Source organism: Nothobranchius furzeri, chromosome 2 (assembly GCF_043380555.1).
Source record: "Nothobranchius furzeri strain GRZ-AD chromosome 2, NfurGRZ-RIMD1, whole genome shotgun sequence".
In the NCBI taxonomy this organism is placed as follows: Eukaryota; Metazoa; Chordata; class Actinopteri; order Cyprinodontiformes; family Nothobranchiidae; genus Nothobranchius; species Nothobranchius furzeri.
Window position 1 is genome coordinate 81,445,053 of NC_091742.1, and position 19,126 is coordinate 81,464,178.

At 43.7% G+C, this 19,126-nt stretch overlaps 1 protein-coding gene across 2 annotated transcripts; it reads right to left on the reverse strand.

Annotated features, from left to right (window-relative positions):
* Nucleotides 1-2,884: 2,884 nt before the first annotated feature.
* On the reverse strand, nucleotides 2,885-18,543 carry si:dkey-46i9.6 (E3 ubiquitin-protein ligase TRIM39). 2 transcript variants are annotated; one of them, XM_015946307.3, is made up of 7 exons: nucleotides 18,430-18,543; nucleotides 15,613-16,600; nucleotides 13,769-13,864; nucleotides 12,309-12,539; nucleotides 11,996-12,143; nucleotides 11,881-11,907; nucleotides 2,885-11,803 (listed from the first exon to the last, which is right to left on the reverse strand). In XM_015946307.3, exons 2-7 carry the CDS (start codon nucleotides 16,555-16,557, stop codon nucleotides 11,253-11,255), a joined length of 1,998 nt encoding a protein of 665 aa, XP_015801793.3. In that variant the 5' UTR covers nucleotides 16,558-16,600; nucleotides 18,430-18,543; the 3' UTR covers nucleotides 2,885-11,252. The 2 variants fall into 2 exon arrangements, with proteins under 2 accessions (XP_015801793.3, XP_015801794.3); XM_015946308.3 differs by having other exon boundaries at nucleotides 15,613-16,532; nucleotides 18,430-18,542.
* Between the last annotated feature and the right edge of the window lie 583 nt (nucleotides 18,544-19,126).

Consider the following 19,126-nt stretch of genomic DNA (forward strand, 5'->3'; position numbering starts at 1 on the left):
TGGAGCACCACAGGGGACTGTACTCTCACCATTCCTTTTCACCCTGTACACCTCAGACTTCCAGCACAAATCAGAGACCTGTCATCTACAGAAATACTCAGATGACTCTGCAGTCGTCGGGTGTATCAGAGATGGACAGGAAGCTGAGTACAGAGAGGTGGTGGAGCGCTTTGTGGCATGGCGTGGAAACAATCATCTGACCTTGAATGTGAACAAAACAAAGGAGATGATTTTAGACTTCAGAAGAAACAGGGTGGAGTCAAACACTGTTTCCATCATGGGAGAAGAAGTGGAGGTGGTTGAGGAATACAAATACCTTGGAGTTCACCTGGACAACAGACTGGACTGGAGAAAGAACAGCAAAGCCGTTTACAAGAAGGGACACAGAAGACTGTACTTCTTGAGGACACTTAGGTCCTTCAATGTCTGTAGCAAGATGCTGCAGATCTTCTACAAGTCTGTTGTTGAGAGTGTAATCTCTTCAGCCATCGTCTGTTGGGGTAGTAGCATCAGAAGCAGGGACCTGAAAAGGCTCAACAGCATAATAAAAAAGGCTGGTTCTGTTCTGGGGACGACTGCGGAACCACTGGAGGAGATAATGCAAAGAAGGATTCTCCAGAGAATCAAGAAAATAATGGACAACCCTGAGCATTCTCTTCACAAGACTGTCCGACAACGGAAGAGTGTCTTCATTCAGAGGCTTCTTCAGTTTCGCTGCAACACTGACCGCTACTGAAGATCCTTCCTGCCAACAGCCATTGTAATATACAATAACTCTTTGATGACTTGATTATTATTATTATTCTGAGTTACTACAGCAATCAATTTCCCTCTGGGATTAATAAAGTATTTTTGAATTGAATTGAATTGAAATCTCCTAAGACCATCACAAAATACCCACACAGCCCAGACCACAACTACCAATAAACCCCCTACATGCTACATGCTTCTCAACTGTGGCAAGCCAGCAGTATGAGCCAAAGGGTGACTTGATTTTTACGGGTGTCCAAACACATTAGGTCCCAGACATTACAGGAAAGAACAGGAAAAAAAATATTCCTCTCTGTTCCTGGCAGCACTGACATTGTTTTCAAGCAGATTCCCCAACATGCTTTGACATGTACACACACACACACACACACACACACACACACACACACACACACACACACACGCACACGCACACGCACACGCACGCACGCACGCACGCACGCACACACACGCACGCACGCACGCACGCACACACGCACGCACGCACGCGCACACACACACACACACACACACACACACACACACACACAGGTTTTGTGGAAAACAGGTATGTTCGCTAGAATCGGAAAATTCCAATTAAGAGTTAGTCATCAGTGAACTACTGTCACGGGCTGTTTTTATTCTCACCATGTTTTTAGGTCTAAGAGTCTGCAGGTGGGTGTCTGGAGAGCAGGAGCAACGGCCAGCTGCAGCTCATCTCCAATCATCCTCCTGGGTGTATTTAAGGAGCTGACTTCCTCAACACTTGCCGGTATGTGTGTTTGTGTGTGTGTGTGTGTATATATATATATATCCGACAGGCGGATTGGTTCGGCGTCTGCAGTGATGCGGACGCTGAGCCGATCTGTCGTGGGGAAGAGGGAGCTGAGCCAGAAAGCCAGGCTCTCGATTTACCGGTCGATCTACGTCCCAATCCTCACCTATGGTCATGAGCTTTGGGTAATGACCGAAAGAACGCGATCGCGGATACAAGCGGCCGAAATGAGTTTCCTCCGTAGGGTGGCCGGGCTCAGCCTTAGAGATAGGGTGAGGAGCTTGGACATTCGGGAGGGACTCGGAGTAGAACCGCTGCTCCTCCGGATCGAAAGGAGCCAGTTGAGGTGGTTTGGGCATCTGGTCAGGATGCCTCCTGGACGCCTCCCCGGGGAGGTGTTTCGGGCATGTCCTGCCGGCAGAAGGCCCCCGGGTCGACCCAGGACACGTTGGAGAGGTTACATCTCCAATCTGGTCCGGGAACACCTTGGGGTCCTGCCGGAGGAGCTGGTGTACAAGGCCGGGGACAGGACGGCCTGGAGCTCCCTAGTTGGGATGCTGCCCCCGCGACCCGGACCCGGATAAGCGGAGGAAGACGAGAGACGAGAGATATATATATATATGTGTGTGTGTGTGTGTGTGTGTGTGTGTGTGTGTGTGTGTGTGTGTGTGTGTGTTTGAGCGCTATTCCAGACCACACTCCACGCTAGTTGGTGGCGGTACTGCACCATTCATTGTTTGCCAACTGCCATTTAAACCCCAGAAGAAGAAGAAGAAGAACACTCTTGCCGGATGATTACCCAACCTGGGTAGTTCGAGGCAGATTAAAGATTTATTGTCAAGCTAAGACAAAGATGTAGACTAAGAAATGTTTTGTGAAGCAGATTTCTAACAGACTAGGACCAAGAATAATTCTTCCTCTTATCCCTTCAAGGAACCATCTCCTCCAGCCATCTCCAAGAACTTCTCATCAGCTCCACTTCATGCAGCTCCAACTCCTGGCTGTACGCTCCCCACCACGCCCCTACCGCCTAACACTTTAAGCTCACCACACAGGAACTCTGGACCTCGTCTTCATCAAGACCCCTTTGCAACCCATCTTCATAAGACCAACCAGTGCTCCTTCGCACGCCCTCTAGCCACCTCCTTACAGTAAGCCTAGACCTTCAGTTATCCATCCCATCATCTCTCATGGATATTAACCTTTGTCTCTCCTTTAGAACATCCTGGTACTTCCTGCATCAGTTTGAGCAGCGCTTTGAGTTCTCCATTCTAAAATACATTATTTTCTTACCTCCCTGTTTCCGTCTCTGATTCTGCATGTCGTGGGTCAAAAGAATACCACAGGAAATGACAACTACAGGTGTGAATACCCTTTTTATTGGTAATGGAAATAACCAAATGTAAGCTAATGTTTATAAATCATAACCTTATCACATCAGGCAGCAAAGGTCTCGTTCAGCCTTTAGCTGTAGGCTTAGAGCCCAAACTAAAAAAACACTTCTAAGCTAAAAAATTCTAAAACGTGGAGATGTTTTAAGATAAAATTTAACCCCCTTCCTTACATGGATGGTATCTTACTATTTTTATATCATTAATTTACATTATAATTGAAACATTATTGCAATTAATTTAAAACATTGCAAGAATAAATTCCATAGCTTTTTCTTGGTGTCAAACAAATTACAGTGGTTTCTGTCAAAATAAAAGCATTTTCAAAAAAATTTGAGGCAATTTCAGCCTGTTGCCTTTGGAAACTTGGAAAATATGAGGGTTCAGAAAGAGGTCTAAAATAGTCTGATTCTGAGATCAAATGAAGGAGTACTCAACGAATTCCACTGCTTGGTTCTTATCTAAACACAGCGTAGTAAAGATTTGTTTTTACCTTTTAAACCGACTAGTTTTGGCTGGCACTGTAGCCTTCCTCAGAGCACTGCCAATCTCTGAGGAAGGCTACAGTGTTAGCCAAAACTTGTCAGGTAAAAACAAATCTTTACTACGTTGTATTCAGACATGAACCAATGGTTTGGAATTTAACGGATCACACAGAACAAACGTACACAAGATGTTCAAAGGGTACACAAGCAGTCTAGCCTCTCTCTAGGAGTTGGGTTCCAGAGGCTAAGCTGTGCCAGAGATGAGTCCAATGTTATGTAGTTGGCATTGCCTAACCATCACATGAGCTCTGGCTCCTTTCTAGTCAGCAAGTGAGGCCAAGAATCAGCCTATCCTGGAACCTGCTTTGTGTGTCACCTGGGGCCTCATTTATCAAGCTTGCTTACGCACAAAACGGGGTCGGAAAACCGCGTAAACAACTTTCCACGCAAACTTTGGGATTTATGAAAGAAAACTTGGCAGAAAAATGTGCACAACTTTAAGTTGACTAAGGACCTTGCTTACGCACCTTTTGGACATGGAGAGCACCTGCAGTGCTGCTGCTGAGAAGGATACAATTATGAAATCCTGTAGCATTATCACTTGTACTGTTTCGTTTTCACACAGAACAAGACCCCCCACACGTACACACACACACCCACACTCATGCCCGCACCTCACACACACGTGCGCGCTCACACACACAGCCTGAAGCGCAGAATATGGAATGCAGAATATCAGCAGGGGGGCAGATTGAGACAGAATGTCATGTGTCTGTGACAGTGTGAGCATCCTGTCACTGTGATCCGATTGATCATGCGCCCTGGCTACTTGAACACAGGAGATCTCTGGGTGACTGGTTAGCGTGCGTGACTGTCACCTGGGAGTCTGGGAATCGAATCCCGATTGGACCATTTTTTTTAATATACGCCATAGATCTCTCTAAAGAACTCAGCATTGACGGCTTCAGCAACGTTGTGTCACTCCGTGGATTTTCTCTTATTTGTTTTGCAAAAGAACTTCCTTTCATTTCTCCGCCTCACCCACAGGTACCTCAACTTCTGCTTGTGAAATAGCGCCTCCTTGATATGCGGTCGTGATCGGAATGCTGCAATAAGCTGGCTTATGTATACGCATGAGATCCACAAGGCACTTTGCATTGGCGATTTATGGCAGTAAGTGGGTAAGGGGTCAAGCCCCCATAATACTGATATGAAATTGAAGCCAACACGGAAGTGACAAAAATTGCAGTTCCACCCTCATCCGCTGGGGGCTGGTGTCAGAAGCGAGCAAATCCTCATTGACTCCCATGTTAAAAATACCAATTTCACAGCAGAAATAAACATGTTTACAGCCTGGTACCAAAACATGTTTTAGGTTTAAATTATCGAGTTTACACTCATGACAACTCTGAGGGGGGTGAATTTTTTTCTCACTCTTCTGTTTAAGTGTATTAAAAGCCTAAAATTCTGTATAATTAATGAGCATCAGACCCACATGACCACAGAGCTAGCTCCGGGGAAAGGCCTCAGCCTGAGCCTCGGCCTCACCTTAAAACTGTTCCGCCATTTTCAGTCTCTCAACTTAGACCATGAGTTGTAGTGTTTGTGCGTTATTTTTGGATGTTATTTGTGCAATTGTTGGACAAAATGACTTGCTGTGGTATTAATTGCACTAATAGAGCATCCAAGGAGTCTCCACTTCATTTTTTTTGGTAAGTAAAATTATATTTATGTATTTTAGGTCACTGCTGCTCTTGCACTAGCTGAGCTTAGATTTTAACATGTACTGTTTAACCATGAATTTTAAATGTACTGTAAAACCCAGTGCATTTAACATCTCTGCATTTTAGAAAATGGGTAGAAATATAACTGTTGGTGGAGCTGGATTTCGACTATTGGTATGGTCCCCTCCCCGCAGCGCATCTCTGATCGCCGTGGAGCCTGTCTGCTGCATGGGCTGCCGGCTTGTGGAGCTCTCGGATGGAAACCGATGTTTTCCACCCGGTTCTCCCCAGCAGCAGCTCTGTGCATCTCTGATTGCAGCTGCGCTTGTCTGCTGCGCGGGCTGCCAGCTTGTGGAGCTCTCAGGAGACTTCTGTGTTCCACCCAGTTTTACCCAGCGGTCAGCCCGGCGTATCTGTGACTCAGAAGCTCTGGTGTTGTGCACAGTTAACTCCGGTTGTAGCTAGGTTGCTACCTCCTTTAGCCTAGCTCCCACCTCCGCGTTAGCTTTGGGTTAGCTTGTAGCTACATCGCTTCAGTTTGACGGGTGTCGTCATTTGATCCCAGCCTTACTGCCCCACCCTCAGCTCCACCTCTCTTCCCTTTTGTTGAATTGTCTGGGCTTGATGAAACCTGTGACACGGTCAAAATGCCGGTGGTGGCCACCTCCCATGTTAGCTTAAAAACTTATTATTGGAGCCTATGGAAATGAATTGTCCAGTCTATATGTCGATGGGCGTGGTGAGGGCAGGATGTAACTAAAAAACAGCTGAGAACCTTTCTCGTTAGTCTCTGATTTATGAAGCGGAGATTGTGTGCAGCTGTGCGTACTCCATGTTTGATAGGTCACAAACCTACTTGGCGTGAGTAAAAAATTTTTGCTGAGCTTAAGTACGGTTTTAGTAAGGATTCTACACAATGTTTGATAAATGAGACCCCTGGCTTCTAGTGATGCTTCTCACCACAGGTGGTGGGTTCATGTGGAATATGGAGTTGTACCTGTAACCACTCTTCAAGGGAAGCTACGTGGGAGATTTTGACCATTGAGACAAGAGGAGGTCAGGCATTGATGTTGGAGAAAACATGGCTTAAATCTTTCAACCCATCCCAAAGGTGTTCTATCAGACCTGTCATGTTCCTCCACACCAATCTCACTCCCTACTACATTGACTTGGTGAGGTTTCCTAGTATATTTGGCAAACTAGTGTACATTTTGGCTGGGTTAAGCCTGATTCATGCTTCTCCGTCAGCTCCGCAAGGGACAGACACGCACGGATTTACGGAAGCGATTTGCTCTCATACTTCTCTGTCTCCTGGAGAGCGTTGCAAAGCAATTCCCCAGCAGGACAACAGAGGGGTAGCGCTGTTCTGTGGTATCATGTCATATATCCGGTCCAAGATAGTGTGTTTATATCATGATTTTTTTGTATATAAGAGACTTTTTAACACTGACATATTTGTCTCTCAGCCTCCTCCACCTCTTCACGCGCTCCCCACCTCTAAACCCACGTTTCCTATCATTTCCGTCCACAAATAAAACGCTTGCTGTGCATCTTTTCACTCCTCCAGTCATGGGGGAATTAAACGTTCATGATTTTAGTTTTTTCGCGAGGCATTCTTCAAGCTGCTTCGTGTCTGCCGCTAGTTATCCTCGGCTCTCTTTATGGTTTTGAGGGCGCAATGCCGGCGGTGTAGACGACAGCGGTGTCCTGACCAATCACAAGCTTGCGTTGTCCGTCTCGACTGACGGATGTTTAGAAAAGAGAGCTCGACTCCATCCGTCCTTGCGGAGCTCTACGGCAGGCTCGCAAGGACGTTGCATGTCTCCGCACTGACGCAGACGGAGAAGCATGAATCAGGCTTTAAGGTTGGTTTACTTCTGTTAATGCAAACTTGGTTTTGTTTGTTTTCCTTTGGTGAACAGTTTATGTTTACATTTCTATCAGAACAGGCATTTTGGGCTCTACCATAGAAAATGAATAAATGACACCAATCTAATCAGTGTATATTTATTAATTATACAATTGTCATGAATTCATGCTATAAACCAGGGGTGTACAAACTTTTCAAGACAAGTGTACGATAATTAGTGCATGACCTGGGTCATTCTGACTCCGGGTTTCTATCTGATCTTGTTAGACAATCTGTCCAATCTAAGTAGGCTGGAATTGTGTTTTCAGTTCAGGTTTTCAAGTGTTAACACCTGCATTTGTCATAACTTTTTCAGTTAGAATAGGCATGGAACTTCCACGTCACACACAGTTTCCTGGTTTTCATCCAATAGGAAAGTGCAAAGACTGAGAGAGCAGCCAACTCCCTGTTGGTCGGAGGGACCGGTGGCGCCTGTGCTCGGCAGCCTCGCCTCTGTCAATGTGCCCCAGGGCAGCTGTGGCTACAATGTAGCTCATCACCCTCAGTGTGTGAATGTGTGTGTGAATGGATGAATGATACACTGTAGTGTAAAGTACTTTGGAGTCCTTTGACTCTTATTCTTTTTCTTTCTCCCTTTACTTACATTTTTTTAATTCACATTTCCTTTTTCTAATTTTTATGAGATTTTAAATGTTTTAAATTATTTTTATTTTTGTCCTTGTGAAGCTCCTCGTGATTTTTATCCTGAGAGGCCCTAAATAAAAGATTGTTTCTTCTTCTATTTGCGTTCTTCTATTTGTGCTGTAAAATTCAGAGATTTTACTGTTTCTTACAAGATCCTAATCCACTTTTGAAGTACACTTGTGCATGCCCCGTCTCTGCACCGATGCATATGTGCTACAATGTTAGGAGGTGAAACAGCTTCTGGTTCTCGGGTGTGGTCAAGCCACATTGTTTTACTGAAATTAAACTTAAAAACTAATTTACCATTCTTAGACAAGAAGCAAACGATTGGGCTTCCAGAAACATGGGACATTTATTGTAAACCATTTAACCCTCTCAGGCTCAAAATAAGTGACGAACAACTAAGTCCTTCAGGGGTACTTCTGAGTTGAAAAATGCTCATGAAATACGTATGTGGAGTTACCAGGGGTCTCATTTATCAAACATTGCGTAGAATCCTTACTAAAACCGTACTTGAGCTCAGCAAAACAAATGTACTTACGTCAAGTAGGTTTGTGATCTATCATACATGGAGTACGCACAGCTGCACGCAATCTCCGCTTCATAAATCAGAGACTATCAAGAAAGGTTCTCAGCAGTTTTTTAGTCACATCCCGCCCTCACCACGCCCACTTATTGCCATAAATAGTCAATGCAAAGTGCCTTGTGGATCTCATGCATATACATCAGCCGGCTTGTTGCAGCATTTCGATCACGACCGCAGATCAAGGAAGCGCTATTTCACAAGCAGAAGTTGAGGTACCTGTGGGTGAGGCAGAGAAATGAAAGGAAGTGCTTTTGCAAAACAAATAAGAGAAAATCCACGGAGTGCCACAACATTGCTGAGGCCGTCAATGCTGAGTTCTTTAGAGAGATCTATGGCGGATATAAAAAAATGATCCAGTCAGGATTCGATCCCCCAGACTCCCAGGGTGATAGTCACATGTGCTAACCAATCAGCCAAACGGAAATCTTCCTTGTCCAAGTAGCCAGGGCACATCATCAATCGGGTCACAGTGACAGGACACACACTGTCACAGATGCATGACATTCTGTCTCAATCTGTCCCCCTGCTGATATTCTGCATTCCGTATTCTGCGCTTCAGGCTGTATGTGTGCGTGCACGCGCATGTGTGTGTGAGTGTGCGCGCATGTGGGTGTGTGTGTGCGCGTGTGTGTGCACGTGGGGGTTCTTGTTCTGTGTGAAAACGAAGCAGTACAAGTGATAATGCTGCAGGGTTTCATAATTTTATCCTTCTCAGCAGCAGCACTGCAGGTGCTCTCCATGTCCAAAATGAGCGTAAGCAACTTAAAGTTGTGCACATTTTTCCGCTAAGTTTTCTTTCATAAATCCCAAAGTTCGCGTGGAAAGTTGCTTACGCAATTTTCCTACCCCGTTTTGTGCATAAGCAAGATTGATAAATGAGGCCCCAGGTAAGTAGGTTTTAACTGTTGCAAATCTGCAACGCCTGCCTCTAGAGGGTTAAAATAACTCTCATAACCCAAAACTAAACTTTATTGTGTGGGGTTTGGTTCTAGTCCATGCATACAAAGAGTCAAATGGCAAAAAAGTATCATTAAATCATGATAAGGGTTTTGTCTTGGCAATAACCATAGTTGACAGTTAGCTTACCAAAGAGGTGTTCTATCCAGCATGTTTTAGCTGTTTCACTGCTCCAGCACACTTGACTGAATGATTAAATTCCCTGTTCAACAGGTCATCAAGCTTTGTTATATTACTTAATATAAAGTGTGCTGAAGCAGAGAAACCTCTAAAATGGGGCTATTCAATTCAGGCCCTGAGAATTAGAGTAGGGAAGCATAGAAAACACAACCTTACCATCAAAGATCTAAAATGTGTAAAAGTAACACAATGTGCAAATGTTTGCATTGTTTTGTTTTTCTTTTTAGTCATAAATGTAAATAATTAAATTTCCCCCAAAAAATGACTCATCTCAGTTAATGTTAAATTCTGACTTTTGTTTTTCTTCCTTGAAGTTGTTTTCCAAATCACTTTTTCCCATTAAAATGAGAGATCTTTGTTTAAGCTGGGGTTTGAAGGGAGAGGTCATCAAAGAGAAAAAAGAAAATTTTTATATTTGAATGGCTACAGCTCCTGCTCTCTCCCCTTCTGGAAGGAGCTGAAAGCAATGCCTCATACCTCTACACAAACAGCTTTGTAGCGCTAAAGGACAATAAGTTCCTGCTCAGACACACCTGATTCTAAATGCTGAATCATCTCCTTAACCTTCATTAGGTTCTGCAGGAGCTGATTATCACTAATTAAATCAAATATGTGGTGTTCAAGGAGGAAAATAGACAGGAATCCAGCACTCGTGATGGTAGCACACCACTGCTAATGCTACAAGCTAAAACAATAATCCAATGTAAAGTGAAATCCAGCTAATTACTTAGAGCCAGTACAGATCAAATCTGTTTCCATCCCTCCCTCCTCTTCCACAGTTAGCTTGAATTTTACTTATTATTTTTCAATGCAATCTAGGTTGGTGTGCTAAGCTGAATGAGGCATCTGCATTACCCCATAGGGCATGCTGGGATGGAGCGTATTCTCATTGATCGACAGGTTCCTCTTGTGCGACTGTTTTTGGTCAACGCTCTAGGCTCGCCTAAATGTTTAGCTGAGTCCGTAGAGGCCAGGCGAGGGAATAAGGGGATAAATGAAGATGGCCTACTTTATATCATAAAACTTTATATCCTAAATTTCCTGCAAGCTAATTTGCTAATCAAATTTCATGACATTGCATGTTTTTCTGCATGAAATGAAAATAAATAAACAAATAATAACTCCTTTAATGAGAAAGGCCTTTCATTAAGTCCAGTAGATTTTCATTGAAACCCTCTAGGACTCACCGTGCCCTGGATAGCTGACAACCTTCAACGGCACATCTTCATTTTTATGTTACAAATTAATTCACAGAATTTTTGACAATTTAGCCAAAACCCTTTAGCTTAGAATTCTAGACCAACGGTAGTCGAAGCAAAATGCTTCTGCTCTGCACGTCGGTCTAGCCACACTCAACAGGATTCTCAGAAGGTCCAGGATTGGCCCAATCAGTTTTGTGTTCTATCAGTCTATCAGTTTGGGAAACCAATCAAAGCACTCTATAGGTTTAGTGGGCAGTTCAATGCACAGAGCAAACAACAAAGATGGCGGTGGCTCGTTTGAAACTGCTTTGGCATTAACTTTGAACTATTTAGACTTGAGCTTTTCTTTGAGTCAAGAGCAGACAGAGGAACTTAAGCTTGTTATGTAAAAGGAGAGATTTGCTTCTTCTACAACAGTTTATGGAGGACTGCGTCGTTGGCTGACATCTGTAGTAGTGAGGACGTCATGTTGTTCATTGTCTGAGGAGACAGTTTGAAAGACAACTGTAGATCCCACCCCACAGAGTAAATATCCAAACATATAGGATGGCTTGCCAGGCTAAAATACTTTGCTACCAAACATCGGAAAAAAGGCCACCGTTTCATGAGATCCCATTTTTGTATCATAATTAAGAGTTTTCCTAGTTTTCAGCTTTGCTTTGGGCCTTTCTCGTGTACAGGGCAGATCACCATGGTATCGGAGGCTTTGTCGCAGCAGTACAGATAGAAAAAGGGCAGAATCTTCCCTGTGAAGGTTTCTTCAAATGTATAAATGTGAGTCAGAGCTTTCACATCATAAAACGAAATGTGCCCCTCCTCATAGTCCACGTACACGCCCACTCTCTTGGGCTTGGGGTCTAGGGAGAGCAGTGACGGTGGGGATGTTGACACCCGATACCCTTGGCTTTTCTTCATGGCCAGAGCCCAGTAACCGTGGGCAGCACTCACAGAAATCCTTCCCTTTCTGTTGACAGAGGACCTGGCCACCCCTAAGTACCAGTCATCCTTGTCCCCCACCTGGACCTCCCAGTAGTGCCTGCCTGAAGTGAAGCCCTCACGGCCCAGTACGATGACCACAGTGTCAAAGCGATCGGGATGGTCCGGCAGGTCCTGCCATGCCCCCAGATGCCTCACTTGATGCCTGTCCTGAGAGAGCTGCAGCCAGGGATTGGCCGTGTCGGGGTCCAGGGTGACATCCTCTATGGAAACAGGAAGGATTTATTCAATTAGGCCTTTTAAAAATGTAAATAAATGCAAATTAGGCTATTTAAAGTACCTGAATATTTAAGAATCTTTTTGATCTCTGTAGAAACAAAACAAAACCAAGTCCAGTTTATGATTCTGACTCTTTCAAACATGCATTTAAAAAGGACACAAATAATATTTCCTACCACTTTCAGATAGTATGCTAATCATTTCGCTTAATGCAGTCTCCAGTTTGGACACAGATCTCCGGATCAGGCCTACACATGTGTCAGTGGGAACACTGGTCTCAGACCAGTCCTTAACAGAAGGAGCAGTGCTGAGGGAGGGGAAGCTCTGCAGGAGAACATTTACAAAATTATGGAGAAGTTTAACTTCTTTAGATAGCAGATTCTTTAAAACACAAATCCAGAGTTTTTGGTCAAACTGCTTTTTGTCGTTCCAAGTGAAAAACTGGATTTTCTAGTGAACTTTATGTCACATTTGTCTTACGAGGGTCACCTTTAAGAAGTGAATGTGGTCGGTCCGGGCCACGTTATCCAGGTCTGAATGCTTCCTCTTCAGATCAGAGATTTCCTGTTCCAGTTCGGTGATGAGGCCTTCAGCCCAGCTCTCCGTCTGGCGTTGCTTCTCCTCGATGACCAAGACCAGCTCAGCCTGAGCCTTCTGGATGGAGCGCACCAGCTCCGAGAAGACCTGCATGCTTTCGTCGATCTCTTTCTTAGCACTGGCCTAAAAGCACACAGATTTATTTAAAGGGAGACTTTGCAGTTGTGGCTTGCTTTTAGCACCCCCTAGTGTCCATTATTGAAAGAGAAAGAGAAACATCTCCTTGCTGTGAGTTTGTCTTTTAACACCTTAATCTAACAGCTGAAACATTTCCTCAGCCTTCCTTAGTGTCACTAAATTAAACAAATGAGTTGTGCACATGATCTAAAACATGCTGGACGCAGCGCTGAAAGGTCAGCAGGTCAAGTGCAATTTTCTGACCACAGAGGGCGGTGGGGTCTGAGCGACATTTCATTAACCTTGTAAAGGTTTTATGGCACACACTGGCTCAAGAAAATGATTTTAAAATCTGAAAAAGTTACAAAGTATGGCTTTAACCCTTTGATGCATGAATTATGAGATCTTCAACCATGATTATTTAACAATGTTTTTAATTCATCCTCAGGTGTGAATGAAACAAATTTCAACAAATACTTTTTGTAAAATTTTATAATTTACAAATATTTTATTACATGTCCATCTCAGTGGACAGCGTGCATTCTGAGCATGAAATATGTTGGCTTGGCTTACTGAAGTCCAAATGGAGGAGCTTAAATGCAATAAAGTCTTCAACAGCTGTGCTTAATAGCAAAAACAAATAAATAACAATTTTGAGTACCTGTCCACTGTAGGGACCATTATGCATCAAAGGGTTAAGGCAATGGGGTCTAGTTCTGGTCCTCAGATGCTATCATCCTGTACGTTAAACGGCGTTATCCACTCCAGAATTTCTGATTTTAATGATTAACAGGCCTCTGCAGATCTAGAGGAAGGTCTGAGTTGGTAGTTAAACCACTGAATAATATTAGCATGCCCTCGCTTCTGGGACGCATCCAAAATGGCCCACTTAGCTGCCGTTGGAAAGGAACTCATTCACTATAACGGTGGCTAATCGCTAATTGCCGCATAGCACGTGCAGTGGTAAGGAGGGTTGAGAATGAACAGCTCACAACAAATCAGACTGGACACCCCATAAGGACGAACATGCAAATATTTTCACATTCATAAACACAAATTTCAAAGGACCCATTCAATGTTGCAGTGGTTGTAATTTCCATTCATAACAACATAAAAAAATTATGTTGCATCAGAATTGCACCTGACATGCTAAGTCCAACAAAACTTTCATCTGCAGCCTGAATTTTACCGTATTTTCTCTTAAACTATGCCTTTAACGTGTGAAACCAGATCACCTTATTGAGCTCCACTGAGTGTTTGATCTCCTCCACCTTCTTCTGTCTTTCCTGGATCATCTGCTGGACGTCTATTTCTGTCTTCTTTAACTGTGCCTGCACAGCACAAGTTCATATAAACATGACTGGTAACCAGTACACAACCAACACCAGAAAAATGGCTCCTGCGTTGATCTACGTTCAGCTGAATCTTTCCCAGAACGGGTGGACTTCCAGGTTGTTGAGAATGAGAGCGATAAATAGATTAGCTGTAAACCTTGTGTAGGGGTTTGAATTGAATTATTTTAACTTACTCCTGTTGCCTTTATTTAGGCAAGTATATTCTAGTCCAGTGGTTCCCAACCTTTTTCCCAAGGGACCCCGTTTTTTACCAGTAAAATTTTTGACGACCCCCTCCCATTCTCTCTTCCAGTACAAACATTATTAAGAAATGATGTTCAAGCACATTTTAATATGCTTTGATTCAATAGATAACAGTAATAGTAGGCTCCAGTACAGAACAAAGTCATTAACAAAACCAAACAGAGCATAATGTGCTTGACAGTTTGTGTTACTTTTCTGAACACATTGTTTCTTGTAAACACTGATAAATCAATCATTCCTTTCAATAAACGTTTGACACATAAAAAATACACAGAGCAAAATGTACTTAAATGTGTATATTATTGTTTATTCTAGATTATTTACTGTAAACGCTGTGATTAATCAACCAGTCCTATCTTTAATGAACTTTTGACACTTGAAAATAAAACAGTGAGCTGAGCAAAATGTTCTTAAAACTGTGTTACTTTTTCTGTACTAATTATTTCCTGTCTTAATATCAGTAAACTTTTCACTCATGAAAAAAAGTGTGAGCAAAATGTAGGCTATAAAGTAATAAATGACGTTTTAACCCCTTAAAGTGGAGAGGTCCTGGCGACCCACTGAGAGGCTTTGGCACCCCCTTGTGGGGTTCGGGACCCCCAGGTTAGGAACCACTGTTCTAGTCTATAAATGATGACCCGCACTTGTATAGCCCCTTTGAGAGTCGGACGACTCCAAAACACTTTACACTACAGTGTATCATTCATCCATTCACACACACATTCACACACTGATGGTGATGAGCTACGATGTAGCCACAGCTGCCCTGGGACACACTGACAGAGGCGAGGCTTTCCAAGCACAGGCGCCACCGGCCCCTCTGACCCCCACCAGTGGGCAAGGTGGGTGAATGGTAAAAACACATAACAACAGTGGAACCAACCAGAATAAAAGCAAAACAATACATAAAGCAACATTGTACCAAACGAACTGGTCTATTTGTGGCATGCGTGAGCACCACTTATCTGCACCCCATTTTTTGCAGCGTTCGTGTTCAGTCGCAGATTTTGCAATACAAACCCAACATTGTCACTTCACAAGCAACAAAGTACCTGTGAAACTGACAAAGGTGTAAAAGTTTGTCAACTTAAATTTGGATATTTGTTGTGAGATTTCAAAGAACAAGAGCTGCTTTAAGGCAACGGTAATCCACTTTAAGTGGTGTCCATTCTGATCATATCTATGTACTAAAAAATAAACCTGACCCAAAATGGGTTGCTGACACCCTAAAACAGCTCCAGTTGCCTTCATTTCCCAGATGTTCATACAAACATTACATTGTTCTCTTGGTTAGAGTACTTGGTTACTTTGATCAACAGCTATTACCTAAAAACATTACAAGTGTGATTTTAGCAATAGTTGTCACATTTTGGTCCGTCTGTAATGGTGACACGATTTTCTGAAGCCCAGTTGAACCAACTTGAATGCCTAACTTAAGGCTTCAACCCCAATCTATAGGGACAGCAGTGAACCTGTCTCACCTTCTTCTCAGTCCACTCTCTTTCCACAGGGACAGTGTAGTGCGCTCTGTGGTCCGTCTCAGTGCAGAGGACACACACGCAGGTCTGATCTTTCTTACAGAACAGCTCCAGGAGCCTTTCGTGCTTTGGGCACATCCTGTCCTCCATGTTAGCGACGGGCTCCATCAGCTTGTGCTTGGTGAACCTGGCAGAGTGAGATTTGAGATGTTCCTCGCAGTAGGATGTCAAACACACCAGGCAGGATTTGACGGCCTTTGGTCGGCCCTCCCCCAGGCAAACGTCACACAAGACCTCCTCCCACAATGGAAGCAAGAGTGAAGGGGACGGGGATGAAGGGGAGGACTGAGGAAGTGGAGAGTCAGGACTATGAGGTGATGGTGGAGGTGATGTTTGGGGCGGTGGTGATGGAGCCTGAGCTACTGCCTGGGGGGATGGTGGAGGAGAGGTTTTGGGTGCCGGCGCTGGAGGAATTAATGGCGGTAAGTCCTCTCCTTGATTCTCCTTCAACCCCTGTTTCTTTTTTCTTTCCTCCTCTTGTTTTTCTTTCAACTCCTCCAGAAGCTGATGCTTCTGATCTTTCTCCAAAAGCCTCTCCTCGTCTTCCTTCATCCTCCTCTCCATCGTCCACTTCTTTGATTTCCCTACTCCTCCTCCTCCTTCCTCTTCAGTGCTCTTGACCCTGATCTGCTTGAACTGCTCTGCGATTTCCCTCAACACAGTGTTTACGCTGATATCGGGCCTTTTGTGGAAGGACTTCTTGCACATGGGACACTGATACAAAGGGCTGGTCTTCCAGTATCCCAGGATGCAGCTCTGGCAAAAGTTGTGCCCACAGGGGATGGACACGGGGTTGGTGAAGACGTCCAGACAGATGGAGCAGTGCACCTGCTCTTCAGAAAGGTTCCCAGTGGTAGCCATTCCTGCACGGCGAAGAGGCAGGGTCATTTTCAGCACAAGCAACCAGCCTTTGAATGGGACATCAAACCTGCTGTGATATTAAGGTCGCTAGGGTTAGATGGCAGGACTTTTAATGTGTTCATGCAGACGACTGAGCCAAACCCAGATTCAGTTATTGAGTCAGTCACATAAGCCTACGCTAAAAATATAGAAAAATGGCAATCAGATGTAAAAAAATAAATAAATCAGATGTCAAAGTATGATACAAGAGTTGTTGCAGGACAGCAGTAATCCTAAAGATACTCAGGTAACACTTTGCAATAATGATTCCTCTATTAATGTTACTTAGTGCATTATTAAGCATAAATAAACAAAAAATCCTTTTATTAACGTTCCATCTATCCATCCATCCATTTTCGGCCGCTCATCCGGAGTCGGGTTGTGGGGGCTGTAACATAAGCAGAGAGGCCCAGACTTCCCTCTCCCTGGCCACTTGGGCCAGCTCCTTTGGGGAACCCTAAGGTGTTCCCTGGCTAGCCAGAAGGCATTGTCCCTCCAGCGTGCCGTGGGTCTTCCTTTAGGTCTCACCAGGCGTCCAGGACGCATCCTGACCAGAGACCAGAGCCACCTCAACTGGCTGCTCTCGATGTGGAGGAGCAGCAGGTTTACTCCGAGCCCCTCCTGGATGACCGAGCTTCTCACCCTATCTCTAGAGCCTGGTTTATACTTCTCTGTGAGCTTTGCAACAGAGAGACGTACACGAACTTCTACGCAAGCAGGGGAGTGTTGCTAAACAATTCCCCGCCAGGACAACAGAGGGTGTAGTGCTTTTCTGTAGTATCCTGCCTCCATAATACCCATGTATCCGGCCCACAATATTGTACTAATGCACATTTTTTCCTTCATTCTCCTCCATCTCTTTATGCGGTCGCCACCTCTAAACCCACGTTTCCTGTCATTTGCATTCACAAATAAAACGTTTGCTTCATACTTTGTACTCCTTCGGTCATGGGTGAATAAACCTTTATATTTTCAGACTTCTTCCAGGATGCGTTGTTCAATCTGTTCTGGGTCTGTCGATAAATATCTTTTTACTTTTTAACAGGGCAAGGAGGACAGTGAAGGGAGAGCTAAGCTGGAGGGCAAAGTTCTCCATTTACCGGTCGATCTAGGTTCCTACCCTCAACTATGGTCACGAGCTTTGAGTAATGACCAAAAGAACGAGATCGTGGATAAAAGAAATTAGTTTTCTCTGCAGGGTGGTTGCCTCTGCGTCACCAAGACACACCGGCACAACATCCGCATCACTGCAGAGGCAGCACCAATCCACTTATTGATCTCACACTCCAGCTTTCCCTCACTCGTGAACAAGACCCCGAAATACTTAAATTCAGGGGGGTCTAAGTAATGCTAATAAAGGAACTCTTATTGTAAAGTGTTACCAATACAGAAACCTAAATAAATAATATATCTTGTTTTTTAACTCTTACATATAAAATAATATAACAAGAAGATTGACTGTAATAATCTAGCTTCAGGGAATAAACCTGCGGCTAACACAAACAGCTCCTAGCTAGAGGATGAGGTATTGGTGACAAACAGGATTAACTTCATTCCAAAAATAATAGTTCAACCAGTGAAGTGGCTGCAATGCTGTCAAGCTAAATGTGTCTTATTTTTTATACTAAATCAAACTTTTAAACTTTTCTGAGGATATTGTCTGTCTTTGATGTAGGTTGAGCAGCACACTGACTAAAAAAACAACCTTTTCTCAGGTCACTGCTCCAAAAGCAAATACTAGGCCTTTTTAAATGAAATACTACCGAACAGTACTCCTGTGAGATATCTGTTCATGAAAAAGAAAAGTTGAAACATTGTTGAGAGAAAAGAGAAACTAAAAACAAAAATATGGAGACTCACCAGAGAGCAGCTGCCTCTAGACTCCACTGTTCACAGACACCTGAGACGAGCTGGGACCATCGCCACCTCCAGCTGCCCCAACGCTAACACCCAAAATACCCTCCTCCCTCCCCCTCCTTTTACCCCACATACAAATTTATCCTCCCTGGACACGGCGCTAGCTCCTCAGCTTACTGTCATCCCCAGAAGTCTTATGAGAGCAGTTTGTGTTCAAGAACAAGAGTTCATGTTCGCTTTGCAGATTTTTGTTACATTTTATATGAAATGATGACACACAAGAAGCCTAATTATAGTGTTAGCAGTTAGCAATTCAGCATTAGCAGCCATTTAGCTTAGGCTTGAAGCTAAGCTAATAGTTCATAAACCAAAAATGTTTAAATATTGACATCTTGTAAATTAAGATTTTCATGTAAAAGAAACTTTGTGAAAATAAGAGTTTGCATAAGCTTATGTGTAAAAATGAAGCCTGAAGATGTCAAAAGCAATACACGTGTAATTGTCCTTTGCTGGTCAACAGATCAGAGCATGCTGGTTCATTTTATGGAGCGTCTGATACTCAGCAGGCTTTACAGAAAATGTGTCAGAAACTCAACTTGTGGTTTTAAATTTCTCCCAGGTTTTGGGCTCATTTGTGGAGGTGTGTTCAAAAACATTAAGTGTGTTATGTTTTAGGGCTAACAGGAAGTCATTTAAAGTT